This window comes from Schistocerca cancellata, chromosome 1 (assembly GCF_023864275.1).
Source record: "Schistocerca cancellata isolate TAMUIC-IGC-003103 chromosome 1, iqSchCanc2.1, whole genome shotgun sequence".
NCBI classification, from domain to species: domain Eukaryota; kingdom Metazoa; phylum Arthropoda; class Insecta; order Orthoptera; family Acrididae; genus Schistocerca; species Schistocerca cancellata.
The window spans coordinates 289,786,678-289,803,511 of NC_064626.1; the positions used below are offsets into that span (position 1 = coordinate 289,786,678).

General features: G+C 43.7%; 1 protein-coding gene across 2 annotated transcripts in view; it reads right to left on the minus strand.

The window, feature by feature from the left end:
- The window catches only part of LOC126171596 (carboxypeptidase M), a 307,417-nt gene that overhangs the window by 191,975 nt on the left and 98,608 nt on the right, over positions 1–16,834 (minus strand). For both annotated transcript variants that reach the window (XM_049920812.1, XM_049920813.1), the window contains exon 2: positions 2,709–3,106. In XM_049920812.1, coding sequence (XP_049776769.1) covers positions 2,709–3,093 — 385 coding nt within the window. In that variant the 5' untranslated portion in view covers positions 3,094–3,106. The remainder of the gene's footprint in view (positions 1–2,708; positions 3,107–16,834) is intronic.

Sequence of the window (16,834 nt, forward strand, 5' to 3'; positions counted from 1 at the left end):
GTAAAGCCGGCCGCGGTGGTCTAGCGGTTCTAGGCGCTCAGTCCGGAGCCGCGCGACTGCTACGGTCACAGGTTCGAATCCTGCCTCGGGCATGGATGTGTGTGATGTCCTTAGGTTGGTTAGGTTTAAGTAGTTCTAAGTTCTAGGGGACTGATGACCATTGATGTTAAGTCCCATAGTGCTCAGAGCTATTTCAACCATTTGATCTTATGGTAAACATTTAACACAACAACTCGAGTATCAGAGTTAGAAACTATGTATACGTCTTAAGGCAGTGTCACTCACAGCGAAAAGTACTGCGACTATATACACCACGTATTTGAGAGTAAGAGCTCATAGCGAGTTCTAACAAAATTTTCACTTAATATCAAATCTTTTCGAAATTTTTTCTCGCTGGCGCGTCCCAAAAAATAATGAAACGAAAAAAAGTTTACCACTTAGTACACTTTCGTTGTTCAGGCAGTAATATTTCAGGCATGTTGTTTAATTTTATTGCTACTTTGCTATAAATCCTATTCGTAACATATTCTTCAGACAGTATCCACATAGTCCACTGAATGCAACTGCAAAAGTATAAAGTTGTACGACGCATAGTTCACGAAATATGTCATAAACATTGAGATGTTTGAAAACCGTGCTTTTCTAAAAACTCCACGGAAATTTCCCGGACTATAATCATCTAGAGTAACTCAATTGTAAAATAATCAGACGTTTGAAGCTGTTTTATAAATGGGAGTTCGAGTCTTCAAATAATATGGAGATGGAGTGTGGGTGGTGTTACTGGTACGCTATCCGTTCTGGTATTAACAACTTGATTTTTCAATTATCTGAAACTGCAGGCCCTTCTGTTATACTCTATCTGCTCTTTTTCAGTACCTTCAGAGTTCATTACAACCATTTTCTTCTCCTTACCGCAGAGCAGTTGCTAGGAAACAGGGAAATTTTCGCATCCGTCGCTCCACTGCAGTAACATGAAGTTACAAGTGAAAAAAGCTTTTGACAGTAAAATGGAACAGGCCGATGGGTATATGGAAGAAGAAAGGAGTAGATTGGAAACAGATACGATTGGCGCAGGATCCATATTAACAAAAGAAGTAAAGGTAAGGATTGGAAATGAAATGTCTGAAGGAATAATCATTGGAAGGGGCGTTAGATAAGTTTGTGCCTCTCCCTTTTATTGTTCCACTTAACCTGGAAGAAACGATCGCCAAATACTTAGAAGGGAAAAGAGGACTATGTAATGGTGCAAAGAGAATCTAAAGTATTAGATTCACTGATGTCATGGTATTAGTGGCAGAAAGTGAAAAATCTGTAAACAAAATGCTGAAAGATTTGAATGAAGCTTGTGTGGAATATGGGATGAGAAACAATACAGCAAAAACCAAGAGTATGGCGTTCGGTAAAAAGAGACTGGCAAATACTAAGGTAGAAAAATTTTTATCACCCAAGTAAGAGCATTTAAATATCTTGGAAGCACAATTACTGAATATTTGATACGCCATCATGAAGTGAATACTCGGATGGTACAGTGAAGGAGGAATTCTATAGAAAGAGGCGATTATTATGAGACAAAGTGGATAAAAGTCTGAGGAAAACACTAGCCAAGTGTGTTGTCTGTAGTGCTGCACTCTGTGGGCACAAACATGGACGCTGAGACGAGACGAGAAAGCAAAAAAGGCTAGAAACATTTGAAATGTGGATGTGGTGAGACTGGACAGAAAAAAGTTGGACGGAACGAGTGAGTAACGAGAAAGTGTTGGAAGGGGTTGGTGAGAGGAGAAGACTGCAGCAGAATATGCGAGAAAGAAAGAATTAAAAAAAGTGTCGTGTGACCAAGGCCTCCCGTCGGATAGACCGTTCGCCGGGTGCAAATCTTTCGATTTGACGACACTTCGGTGACTTGCGCGTCGATGGGGATGAAATGATGATGATTAGGACAACACAACACCCAGTCTCTGAACGGAGAAAATCTCCGACCCAGCTGGTATTCGAACCCGGGAATCGAACCCGGGCTCTTAGGATTGACATTCTGTCGCGCTGACCACTTTCTTTTCATTTTGTTCGTTATAGTTCGTTGCATTAGGTCTGGGCGGACGTCACAAGACATCCGTTCGAGCTGATCGTTGAATCCTTGACTCAGTTTTTTTTTATTGCAGAGAGCACGCGGCCCTCTGACCGAAAATGATGATGAAGGACACTCAACACCTAGTCCCCTGCCGGGAATCGAACTCGGGCCCCCTAGCGTAATTAAAACTGTGTGCCGGACCGAGACATCACTCAGCTACTGGGGCGGACAGGAAGCAAGAAGAACTAAATGGGACATTCGTTGACATGGGAATGAGAAAGGAGGAAATACAAGATGACTGACGACACAAGGGATGCGGAAACTACGCGGACCTGAGGAGGATGGCAGAAGACAGGAGAGCATGGAGAATTACCACGAACACGGGTGATACTGATGACCACTGAAGCACATTGATACCTGGCGTGTCGCACTGACTCGTGTAACATCACTGTCGAACGTCTACTACAGTCAGTCCGTAAACTACGACCCAAGGAAGCTATCGAACGCAATCCATAACTGATGAAACATTTTGCATTTAGTCTAGTAATAAACAAATGGGTTGAGCCATAAAATACCAAAAAAGTTTCCTGCCATTGTAACACTCTGAAAGGACCAAGAAAAAGATAGTAAGAGAAGTACTTACTTTGCACAGACTTCCCGATGGAGTAAAGAGCGGTGAGCGTCGGGAACTTGACGGAGGTCATCCGCAGGAATTTGGTCATGCGGTCGTAGTTGTGGTAGCCGAAGTCGAGAGTGTAGTCGCCGTCGTAGTGCTGGCGGTAGGCGGCGCGCACGTGCTCGGGGGCGGTGAGGTCGACGTCCGCGGCGGGGGCGGAGGGGGAGGCGTCGTCTGCGGCGTCGGGGGCGGACACCAGCAGGTCCGGCGTGGCGTCGCCGTGGAAGGCGATGCGGCCCGTGCCCTCCGCTGCGGCCGCGACGCCGGCGCCCATCGCCTCCTCGACGGCCCACACCAGCAGGTACACGAACGCCACCAGCACGCACGACGAGAACAGCGTCGACGGGCGCATCGCGTGGCCGCTCCTGCAAAACGTCACCACAACATAATCACACAAATGGTCAAGATACTGCACAAGTAGAGTAGTAGCGAAATGGAAGTTCTACATCTACACAGATACTCCGGAAGCAACTGTTTGGCGCGTGGCATAGGGTACTCTGTACAACTAATAGTCATTTCCTGTCCTGTTCCACTCGTAAACAGAGTGGGAGCGAGGTGGCGCAGTGGTTAGCACACTGTACTCGCATTCGGGAGGACGACGGTTCGGTCCCGCGTCCGGCCATTCTGATTTCCCTAAATCCCTCCAGGCAAATGCCGGGATGGTTCCTTTGAAAGGGCACGGCCGACTTCCTTCATCGCTCTTCTCTAATCCGATGAGACCGATGACCTCGCTATTGGGTCTCTTTCCCCAAACAACCCAACCCAACCCCTTAATTTCTCGTATCTTATATTCGTGATCTTTACGCATAATGTATGTTGGCGGCAGTAGAACTGTTCCGCAGTCAGCTTCAAATACCGATTCTCTAAATTTCCTCAGTAGTTTTCGTCGTAAAGAACGTCGCCTTCCATTCAGGCATCTTCATAACTCTTGTGTGTTGTTCAAACTTTTCGGTAATAAATCTAGCAGCCCGCCACTGAACTGACTCGATGTCTTCCTTTAATTCGATCTGGTACGGATCCCAAACTCTTGGGCAATAATGAGGAATAGATCGCACCAGCGTCCTGGCACACTTTCCTAAAATTCTCCCAATAAGACGAAGCCGACCATTTGCCTTCCCTACCACGTCCTCTCATGCTCGTTCCATTTCATATCGCCTTGAAAAGTTGTGCTCAGATATTTAAATGACATGACTGTGTCAAAGTGGTTCAAATGGCTCTGAGCACTATGCGACTTAACTTCTAAGGTCATCAGTCACCTAGAACTTAGAATTAATTAAACCTAACTAACCTAAGGACATCACACACATCCATGCCCGAGTCAGGATTCGAACCTGCGACTGTAGCTGTCGCTCGGTTCCAGACTGTAGCACGTAGAACCGCACGGCCAGTCCGGCTGGCGACATGACTGTGTCAAGCAGGACACTGCTAATGCTGTATCCAAACATTACGCGTTTGTTTTTTCTACTCATTCGCATAACTTAACATTTTTTTACATTTAGAGCTAGCTGCATTTATCACACCACCTATGAACTTTATCTAATACATCTTGTATCCTCCTACGGTGACTCATCTTCGACGCCTTACCGCACACCACAGCGTCGTTACAAAACGACCGCAGACTGCTGCCCACGCTGTCCGCCAAATTATTTATGTATATAGTGAACAATAGCGGTCGTATCACACTTCCTTGGGGCCCTCCTCACATTACTCTTGTCTCTGCTGAATGCTCTCGTCGAGGACAGCATACTGGATTCTGTAACTTAAAAAGTCTTGGGGCCACTCACATATCTGTGAACCTGTTCCACATTCTCTATCTTTGTTAACAGGCTGCAATGGTGCATCGTGTCAAACGCTTTTCGGGAATCTAGAAATATGGAATAACTTCAAATGTTTACCGAAGATCGCGAAACAATATGAAAGAAAATATCTGCACTCAATATTGTAGTTTTGATATCGAGATAAAGAGGGAAAAATATCGTCGACATGCATATCGATATTTTATCCATAGCCCTACTGTCCATTTCTCGATCTTTCTCGTACAACTGAGCTAGAAGTCTGCCTGTAATAAATGCGGCGTCGATGGGAGGTTGGAAGTTTCTCTTCGGTGTTCTTCCCATGAACTCGTAACTGTCAAACCGTCGCTGCACAGCCGTGCAGCTGGTCTGTTAGCCAGACGTGTGCCGGCAGAGTGGGTCAGCGCACGTGGGCCGGTATGCGGGGCGAGCAGTTAGCCAGGGGTCAGGAGCAAGGCCGGGCCGCGGATGCAGGCCGCGTGGGCAGAGCCGCCGCGGCCAGTCTGTCGCCGCTGCTCTACATAATGCACGTGGCGTGGCTGCGCAGCCGCGGCCGCCGACACTGCACCGGGTGTCCGGACAGTTGCCACGCCAGACATTTGCCACGGTTTTACCTGCTCCGAAGGGTTCGGTCCCTTGTCTCCCCTCCCCCTCCCTCCTCCTCCTCCTCCTCCTCCTCCTCCTGCTCACTCGCCCGCCCAGTTTGCTTTCGAAGTTCCTAACGTGACCATCAGTATGGAAGTTATTACAACGAACAAGGGTAGGCCTCCTGCTCATTAGAAAGGTTACGCGTATCTTAAACAGAGGGAATCTAAAGAGTGTGTTGTTACATGGATGTGCTTACGCCGAAAAGCGGATCATTGGAAGGGAAAGCTGCTTTCGAGGAACGGAGAAGTGTTAAACGTATTAGGACATCTCTGTGGACCACCTGACGATGCAGCTCTGAAAGTGAGAAAGCAAGTGGAAAGAGCGAAGAGAAGGTCTAGAGAAGAAACTACACAGTTATCGGAGATATACGCGGATGAAATGAAATGGGAAATCTATATAATAAAGTTTATAACTTTGTTACAGTGATGCCTAATTCAGAATCTATGAAGAGAACCATGCGTCGTCGATGGAGTCAAGAGTGGGGGAACCAACAAAGGCCTAAGAACTCTTATGAAATTGATCTTCATGAAGATCTGTTAAAAATGGGAGATGGCAGTAGTTTTCTTCTGGAAGACGATAGATTAGAGGTGAGAATAATGATTTTTAGTGGAAGCAAAGGAAAAGAAAGTTTAAAAACATGTTCCCATTTTTTTTATGGATGGAACATTTAAGAGATGCAGCAAGCAGTTTGCACAGATCTACGCCATACACGTAGACTTAGGAGGCCCGATTAAAGAAACAAACATTCTTCCTACTGCATTTGCACTGCTCCATAATAAGAAGAAAGACACATACGTTCGTCTGTTTCGTCTGATAATACAGGCAGTCTCTGAGTGGAGTCCTAAACAAGTAAAGATGGACTTTGAGGCAGCTGCGATATCGGCCATTCGTCAAGTTTTTCCCACAACTGAAATAAATGGACTCTATTTCCATATGAAGAAGAGTTTATGGAGAAGAACTCTAGTTCTCGGTCTAACTGAGGAGTACCGCTAGAACGGGGATTTAAGACTTCACGTCAGCATGTGTGCAGCGCTGGCAGTTGTAAAACCGGAGGCCGTAAGCAATGGATGGATTGAGATTCATGCAGAAGCTTCTGATAACGGAAGGTTCTCTCAATTTTTTGGCTACTTTGTGGATAACTGGCTAGAGAATGAGGATATCGCAATAGAAATGTGGGACTGTTAGGGAAAAAGGCACCGAACGACGAATGCTGTTGAAGGGTGGCACAACAAAATAAATAGTATTATCGGGAACCCTCACCCTAAAATCAACTATTTGGTGGAGTGCTTGAAAAAGGAAGCAGAGCTCACAAACTGCATGTACATGAAATTGGAAATGAATCTTGAAGGTAAGAAGAGGAAGAAGAAGTACTTGAAGCTGGACGACAGGATAGAGAGAATCGTAAAGAATTATGAAGAGACTGGCAACATTAGGCCTTGCTTGAAAGCCATTGCCCATATTCAGAAACTGGACTAAAATACGTTAAAAATAATGTATTAAAAACTATGAAGACCACCGAGTCCTCGCAGGTTACTGACATAAAACTATTAAAACATTGAAGCAGCATTATCGGAGCTAATATTAAGTTGTAATTGTAAATAGAGTGTACATTAGTCCAGCGTGTTTAGGCTGATTTTACACACGCCAGAATGGTAGACGGTCATTTATCATTTTCACGGTCCAAAGCCTGTGCAAAGTGTCATGCGAATCAGCCTTTAATGTAAAAATTAAAAAGTGTTTCAAGCCTCACAAAAGTATCCCTATTGTTGTCACGTTAAGATAACTTTTTTCTGCCTTCCAATATTATGGCCATACTATTAAATTATTGTGAGTTCTAAAATAATTTTCTGAAGCTTCAGAATCGCAACTACCACCTAAAATATCATGGTTTGTTAAACTGATAGTACACGCTTTCGTAAAAGAAAATGGGAACTGAACCTTTGAATTGCACGTAAAATTGATATCCCAAAACTGATCTGATGCTAAGGTAGACAATTTTGGCACCTCAAATATTTTTTTATTTAAGTTTAGCTGCAAACATTTATAGTAGATGTAAATCTACTTAAGTACATTTAGATATAATCCTTTAAAAATTAAAATTTCTTACTAAATTGTTGATTATCTTTAAACAGGTCAGTAAAAGGAAGGAGCTTACTACTGAAAATTAATCGTTACTAAAGAACATCAGAAACAAATGTATTAGACCTATTTTTCTTATACATTAGAGACTTTTTGAAAAGATATTTGATCATTTCCTCTGTCACTGACAGTTTAATTTCAGTTGCGTTGCAACACCAGGGATATCTACTTCTAAATTATGTTTGCAGCTGTTCTCATTTCGAATTCTGGAATATTTACTTCGTCTTCTTTGGTGGAGGAATTTCGGAAAATGCATTTACTAACTCCACTTTAGTGGCACTGTCATCAGTAACATTACCGTCGCTGTCGCGCAGTAAAGGTACTTACTGAGGCTTTCCGCTGGTTTACTTAACATGGGACCAGTATCTCTTTGGATTTTCCGCCACATTTCTAGAGCGAGTTTCGTTGTGGAAACTATGAAATGCATCTCGCATTGAAATCCGCACCAAACTTCGAGCCTCAGTAAAACTTCACCAATCTTGGAGATTTTGCGTTCGTCTAAATTGTACGTGCCTTTTGCGCTGTTCCTGCAACAGCTTTCTGTCGTGTTTTGTGTACCATGGGGGATCAGTTCCGTCTCTTATTAATTTATTTGATATGAATATCTCGAGTGCTGTTGATACTATTTCTTTGAACTTAAGACACATATGGTCTCCATTTACATAGTTTGGAAGGATTGGAGACTATCTCTTAGAAAGACGTCACTTGAATTTTTAGCTGCTTTTATAAATAGATACATTTCGCGTTTAGTTTTGGTGACTTTCTTTGTTACGGAAGTGATCCTCTCTACGACTGCGTGTTCACTAATCCCTGTATCCGTCGTGATGCTCAGGATTATTTGTGGCCAAGAGGTCATGTGTGTTTTCGTAACCATTTACAATTTGAATGACCTCGTCAACTAATTGTTAAAAATAATTTTTAAAAAAGCATTTAGAACAATTACGGAAGTTGTTTTCTATTTACAATAGGGTATGAAAATGTATTTTTGTCAACATGCGGAAGGTAGATTGAAGTAACTACCAACTATAATTGTATGAGTAGGGTACCTATTTGTGATGAGACTCAAGTTTTCTTTTCTTTGAACTGTTCAGCAACTGTTTCATCTGAGACAGGGGCTCGGTAAAAGGAGCCAGTTATTAATTTATTCCGGTTGTCGAGTATAACCTCTGCCCATACTAAGTCACAGGAACTATCTGCTTCAAAGTCGACTGTGAGCTTACATTATTTTTCCTTAAGTTGTCCTTCTAGTTTCTGTTGTAGCGCAGATAATTACAATTACGGCTTTTCCCTCCAGAACCTAAGATGCTTTCTCTGTGACCCTGTAAATACCAGAGCTAAACAATGTAGAACAACAACGTACGTTACAAGCGTAGCATTCTGTATTACTTCATTTCCTTATTTCTAACATTTTAAAATTGTAAGTCGACTTTAGATGACATGTCAATCATAGATGTTCTTATCTCTATTTAGTGAACGTGTTTTCAGTTATGTTTTGAACATTGTCCCGCTACACTTTATTAACTAATGTTTTTAGAGAGTAAATTAATATGGAGTATGTCGTTCTTCTTTTCAAACATTCACAAACCCATGTATTCTTTCCCTATTGTCTTTTGGGTATGCAGTTGTAGTAATTAAAGTAGGCACAAATGCAGTGATAAAAAAGAAATGATTAGCGTACATTTGCATTCTCGTTTCATCGTTCCTTTCTTGTTGCTCCCATGCCGATGGACTGTTTCTATCGCAATCAGTAAGCGTCAAAGGAAGCTACCGTACAGACAGAGGAATCTATATTTAAACTTGGCAGAACTAATGACATACTGACATAATCGTCGGTATTGCTTTCGTTTCCCAAAAGTTATAAATATTTCGATTTCGGAAAAGAAGCTCTGTATTTGGTCAAGATGTCGAAGAAGAAGGTCCCTTACGTACTGGTTGTATCGAGTAAGATGTGGAGACGGGGGTTTGAAAGCGGACAGAGGTAGTGCGGGAAAGGGCGTCCCTTACCTGAGGGATCGCTACTGGCGAAGGGGCAAGTGTGGCAAATGTCCGGCGTGGCAAATGTCCGGTGTGGCAAATGCCCGGCATTCCTGCACGGCGGGCCCCGGTGTCGCGACAATTACCTGCGGCCAGACCCTCCCTACTCCTGACGCCCGGTTTCCAAAGGCGTTCGACACTGCGCCGGATCTTAGACTAGCCGGTTCGCTGCTACATACATGTTCTCGGCATTCTGTGCTGAGTGCGGCTTTGTTGTCGCTGCACTGCTCGTCAAATGTTGCCACCTGTGCTGCGAGACGGCTTTCCGGACGCTGTGAAATACTTATCATCCGGTTTTAGGACAACTATTCGCTGAAAAAAAAAACTGATTTTTGTACATCTTACACTCTGATATCTTCACTCGATGGAGAACTGTATTTATTTTTCGTTATTAGTCGTAGCTACTGCACTGCATCATAGTAAGTAAAACAGTGCACTTTTAGCCGGCCGCGGTGGTCGAGCGGTTCTGGCGCTGCAGTCCGGAACCGCGGGACTGCTACGGTCGCAGGTTCGAATCCTGCCTCGGGCATGGGTGTGTGTGATGTCCTTAGGTTAGTTAGGTTTAAGTAGTTCTAAGTTCTAGGGGACTTATGACCTACGATGTTGAGTCCCATAGTGCTCAGAGCCATTTGAACCATTTTGAAAACATTGCACATTATTTTAAAGACTTTGCAGAGGCAAACGACTTTGAATAAAATTGGAATATTTTTGATTTTTCCAGTTATTAAATTTAGATAATGTATCGAAATTTTATTTAAAACTGAGAGCAGAACTGTATATCGATTCATTCTCGAGTTACTGATTTTTATATCCGACGGGTTGTCGACCATCCCTGCTTGCATCCAGACATCAATAGAACTGTAGAAAAACCCAAGTGACGCGCTTATACACGGCCAGAATACCCGAGATCAGAGAAGCAGGACGTCTGCGCATCTCCACAGCAGAAAAATGGCTAGTAACAATCCTGTAAACCCCTCATCCCCAATTCTGTAAAGAGTCGATCTCACATGTATAAAACAGCTGCAACACTGATTACTTTGCCGTTGAGTTAATGTGTTAAGTATTTGGTGTTAAGGAAGTAAGTGAGCTTAAGTTTCGAAAAAATTTGAAATTATAAGTTTTGGTAGAAGTACTCTCATTATGAAACACTGTAAGAGTATGGTCCGGCTAAGTTGCGCAAGATTTTAAGCAAAAACTAGTTTTTATGTATCTTAATGTTTATGAGGCTATATCTGTTGAATTATGTGTCGTACAATGACATAATTTTGTAGGTATATTCAGTGATATGTCTGGACATTGTCAGCAACCTGTGTTGCGAATAGAATTAGTCTTAAAGATATAATAAATTAAAACGTCATACCCAATATTGAAGCATTACTGCATGAACAGCGAAAATTTAATAAGTGCTGAATAGCCGCGTGGGATTAACCGAGCGGTCTCAGGCGCTGCAGTCATGGACTGTGCGGCTGGTCCCGGCGGAGGTTCGAGTCCTTCCTCGGGTATGGGTGTGTGTGTTTGTCCTTAGGATAATTTAGGTTAAGTCGTGTGTAAGCTTAGGGACTGATGACCTTAGCAGTTAAGTCCCATAAGATTTCACACACATTTGAACAAGTGCTGAACTTTTTTCCTTTCATTGTTTTATGGAGGGTGTCAGGTAGAAAAAATTTCATAAAAGTTTGAAATTGTGTGTAAAGTTTGTTCGAAGTCACTAAGAGCTCTCACTCTCAAATACTGGATGAAGGCAGCGTGGGTAATTCGGTGCCATGGGTAACTCTGCCCCAAGACAAAGACACAGTTTCTAACTATAGTACTTGTCTTGCTGTCTTTATTGGTGTATAGAGGATTTCTTGCTAGGAAGAACGCGGTATGTTACCAACTAGCCTCCACCTTTGCGGTGGAACTCTACTTAGAGGTAAGCCAGTTTGAATGCTGGTAATGGATGAAATTTTCACTGCTAGTATTTGACTGGCACAGGGCAGATAGGTGGTGGCATAAAGTTGCTGACAATCAGTCTTTGCGACCGTATAATGGATTAGAGTCCAAACCTCTCTGCAGTGTCTCACGAACGAAGGGATGTGAGATTTGTTGGTGATCCGTACGTCGGGTGGGGACGTCAAGCCCGACGGCCCCCTAAGCGCAATTCGAGAGGAGTACACAGTGTTCCTGCAATGGATGTCTCCTTTTCTCTCCTCTCATTACCATCACTACCATCATCACAGTTACAGAACAGCAACATAACGCCACACTGTACATGTCTCCATTACACTTACCTATGCTCCACAAACAAATCTAATGCCCTACTCTCACAAACCCATATCGAAAGAGGCCATTGTGCGAGGAGCAAGAAAACCCTTTCCGACTAAGCGGCTGAACGTACCCCTTGAAGTCTGCCAGCCAAAATTGCCCATACGACTTTACTCTATAAGCGTGTTACCATGGATAGAGTGTCATCGACAGACGTAGAAATAACATCAGGCGCAGGGTACTGTATTGGAACTCTTGCTGTCAGTGACATGGCAGACAGTACTAATATTAACACCACACTTTTTGCAGATAGTTCTGTTACATATAATGAAGTACTCTCTCAAAAAACTTGCGCTAATACTCAGTCAAATCTTGGTAAGATTTCAAAGTGAGGTAAAGGTTCGGAACTCACTTTAAATGTTCAGGAACGTAAAACTGTGCAATGTGTGGGTCCCAAACAAATTAGGATAAATACTGAATATTGAATGTATGCAAGAAACGACAGCATGAATGTTCAAAGATTTGTTTGACACCTGAGAGTGCGTCACGGACGTTAGGAACCTGAATTGCTAGACACAGAAAGATAATAACCAACTATCACTCGAAAGAGCAGTGACAAATTTTCGAGAAGGAATATCCTACAACACCCCACGTATCTCTCTCGTAGGGAGAATGTGTTGAACGAGTGAGAGTCTTTCACACGTAGCCGCAGGAAGTCTGTTCTGGAGGCTAGTCGTCAAAGAGCAATTCCACTCACGTCTGTGTGGAGACTTTTAAGGAGACTCTTTACAACTACATCCTTATCATTTTTAGTTGTTACAAGCTCCACGGCTGAAACGTGACAGCTTTGCTGCATGACTAGGTTATATGGATAGTATCGTCTTCAGTGATGAATCGACATTTCACCTAAGAGGAAATATGAACGAACGTAACGTGCGCGTCAGGTGGTCAGAAATACCTTTCCTCAAATGGAAGAAGCTGAACCATAGAACTTTTGACCGCCGTCTCACTGGCATAACTCAGTACGCGACTGGTTAAACGGCGCTGTACCCGACCGCTGGACTCACCGCAAGGGGCCGAATAACACAGCTTGTCTTGCAAGACCTCCAAGTTCAAACACGGTCTGACGCCATGCAGTCTGTACCTTTGCGCGTTGACAAAGCATCATGTGTACGTGCCTCCGCAACCAGCAGAACTTGCCTACGGACTCGATGTGTGATGGATGGTACTCACTTTGAACACTTGAAAGAAAAATCTGTTTGAGTTTCTATTTCATTTGATATACACTGAAGAGCCAAAAAAACTGGTATACGTGCTTAATATCGTGTAAGGCCCTCGCGTGCACACAGAAGTGCCGCACCATGACGTGGCGTGGACTAGAGTCTGAAGTAGTACTGGAGAGAATTGACTCCATGAATCCTGCAGGGCTGTCCATAAATCCGTAAGAGTACGAGGGGGTGGAGATCTCTTCTGAACAGGCAACCGAAATACGCCCAATAATGGTCATGCCTGGGGAGATTGGTGACCAGCGGAAGAGTTTAAACTGAGAAGAGTGTTCCTGGAGCCACTCTATAACAATTCTGGACATGCGGTTGTCGCATTGTCCTGCTGGAATTGCCCGAGTCTGTCGGAATGCACAATGGACATGAATGGATGCAAGTGACCAGACAGGATACGTGTCACCTGTCAGAGTCGTATCTAGAAGTATCAGTGGTCCCTTACCAATCCAACTGCACACGCCCCACGCCATTACACAGCCCCATCCAGCTCCCCTGCTGACATGTAGGGTCCATGGATTCATGAGGTTGTCCCCATACCCGTATGTTCATCCGCTCGATACAATTTGAAACGAGACTCGTCCGACCAGGCAACGTGTTTCTAGTCATCAACAGACCAACGCCGGTGTTGACGGGCCCAGGCGAGACGTTAAGTTTTGTGTCGTGCAGTCATCAAGGGTACTCGAGTGGGCCTTCGGCTCCGAAAGCCCCTATCAATGATGTTACGTTGAATGGTTCGCACGCATACACTTGTTGATGGCCCAGCATTGAAATCTGCAGAAATTTGCACTTCTGTCACGTTCAATGATTCTCTTCAGCCATCGTTGGTCCCGTTCTTTCAGGATGTTCCTCCGGGCGCAACGATGTTGGAGTTTTGATGTTTTATCGGATTTCTGATATTCGCGGTACACTCGCTAAACGGTCGTACGGGAAAATCCCCACTTCATCGCTACCTCGGAGATGCGGTGTCCCATCGCTCGCGCGCCGACTATAACATCACGTTCAAACTCACTTAAATCTTAATAATCTGACATTGTAGCAGCAGTCATCGATCTAACGACTGCACTACACACTTGTTGTCTTATATAGGCGTTGTGAGAAAGCATCGCCGTATTCTGCCTGTTTACATATTTCTGTATTTGAATATGCGTTCTTATACCTATTTTCTTTGGTGCTTCAGTGTATTATTTATACTTGTTAGTACGATGTAATAAATGCTACAAAGTTTGAAAACTCGTATGTTTATTTTGAAACACGTTTCACGCTCAAAAGACTAAAAATTTTCAGACGGTAGTCGCTAGAAAAGTTGACATGCAGACAACTAAATAAACTGGTTTTAGAAATTCTCAACAATGGCGAGAATGAATAAAAAGTGAGACGTCTAAGTAGGTAGAAGGTGACAGATTATACATTTATCAAGTAAATTTATTTTTTCCTGGCCGCCGGCCGGGGTGGCCGAGCGTTTCTAGGCGCTACAGTCCGGAACCGCGCGACCACTACGGTCGCAGGTTCGAATCCTGCCTCGGGCATGGATGTTTGTGATGTCCTTAGGTTAGTTAGGTTTAAGTAGTTCTGAGTTCTAGGCGACTGATGACCTTAGAAGTTAAGTCCCATAGTGCTCAGAGCAATTTGAACCATTTTTTTTTCCTGGCCATCGTAGAACGGAACTGTTGGATATCGTAGGAGAGGCTTGTTTTTTCGTATTTGGTCGTAGTATCACCTTGTCACTATGGTAAGTGTTACGCTAAGGCGGACTGTTTTCGTTTTTCGTAGGACGCAATACTACACTGCTCCAGAGTGGCTCTTAGGCAAGCCACAACGCAGTGTTTGCTTCGAACCCATAGGGTGTTATTAGAGCGCCCCGAACGGGTCGTTTTGCACAATTTGTATCCTGAATGTGAGCGTCTGGTACATTCTCCCACAATGGGTATGTTTCTACATCTATACTCCGCAAGCCACCTTACGGCGTGTTGCGGAGGCTACTGTCTGTATCAGTGTCTCTTCCGCCTTCTCCTGTTCTGGTCGCGTATGGCGGAGGCTACTGTCTGTATCAGTGTCTCTTCCGCCTTCTTCTGTTCTGGTCGCGTATGGTTTGCGAGAGCGATTGCTGGTAAACCTCCACGTCGGCTCGAATCTCTCTGATTTTATCTTCTCGATCTTTTTAAAAGATCTGCATGGTCTTTTAGTGAGACATACGTAGAAGGAAGCAATGTATTAGCTGACACTTGTAGGAACGCACGCTCTCGTAACTTTAAAATTAGACCATAACGGGATGCTGAGCGCCTTTGGCTGAGCTTCTTCGTGACGCTTTCGTGGATGGTAAATGGATCTGTAACGAAACGTGCTGCTCTTCTGCGATCTACTCTCTAATTCCTCTATCAATCCTGTCTGGCACGGAACCCAGACTGACTGGTGTGTGATTCATATTTCATCCCATAAAAGCCCTTTTTAACTGTTAGAAACCTGAAGTGTGAAATGCGTGTGGTTTCCTCTTCAGTAAGGTTGGTTGTTTTTGGGGAAGGAGGACAGCGAGGTCATCGGTCTCATCGGAGTAGGGAAGGACGGGGAAGGAAGTCGGCCGTGCCCTTTGAAAGGAACCATCCCGGCATTTGCCTGGAGCGATTTAGGGAAATCACGGAAAACCCAAATCAGGATGGCCGGACGCTGGATTGAACCGTCGTCCTCCCGAATGCGAGTCCAGTGTCTAACCACTGCGCCACCTCGCTCGGTTCCTCTTCAGTAAGAATACGACCGTGGGAAGTGATGTGACAGTTAATTCCTTGCAAAATGAGAACTTGAATGTAAATTATTAGCTTCTACAACTTGAACGACTGCAAATTTCTGCAATTTCTATCTGTATAGCACTTGGGCCTACAGCTTTACACATCAATCTCTGAAACAAGCATTTTGACTTTTCCCTAAACTACACTGTTCCATCTACTTGGTTAGTACCTGCGGTGCCCAGACTTCATATTCTGTTCATTCGTTGATTATTCGTCACCGTCTTACACCATGTGATCGGAACTGAGGGATTGCTGCTATATTGCCCCCCCCCCCCCCCTTCAGAAAAAATGTAGTCTCTGTACATGCATTGTTTTTGTTTTTATAATATTGGGATAACAAAAAATAATTTTTAACCTAAGAATATCCACGAACTAATCGAGTTTAATATCTAGTTTCCAAAGTTATCCACGAGCATTTTAGTACCCAAAACGAGTACAAGAAAAGTAGTTTCAATCATACATTCCTATGTTTTTCATTCTAGGAAATATTTTGACCCATACAAACTCAAATTTTCATTATCACTATCTTGTTTCCACACATATGGTTAGATGTGAAATCCTATTTACGTGGTCTGAAATGGCTCTGAGCACTATGGGACTTAACATATGTGGTCATCAGTCCCCTAGAACTTAGAACTACTTAAACCTAACTAACCTAAGGATATCACACACATCCATGCCCGAGGCAGTACGTGGTCTGAGAACTGGCTGGTTTTCATACTTGCTGCTTGCAGTATGTTCATTCGCCCAATGACTTGAAACCGTCCTCATTTCACCGAGTAATAACGTAACGTCTCCGGTGGCCTCTTTCTTCTCATGCATACCTAATGATATCGACCGCTCGTCTCTCAAGAGCTTTCTTTCTTTCAATTCGTAGCCCTTACGAGAGTGTAACGTACTTTCTTAACGATATTATGTCAAGAGAAGAGCAATGTTTCCCTTCAGAGACGTCAGTGAGAAACTTATAAATCAGTTATGGAGGCAGTTTATGTAAAGATTTTTCGCGTCAGGCATATGGTTGGCACAGACGGTTGCTCACAACTGGATGCATTATGTTAGAGTGTTTGGGTCTTAGTTTCCCTTTATGTGGTAAGTGGACGGCCAGAGAAAATGTATGAAGTGCTGACACGAATGTAATTGGCAATAGGAAGCTACAAAATTTGAATAGAATTTTC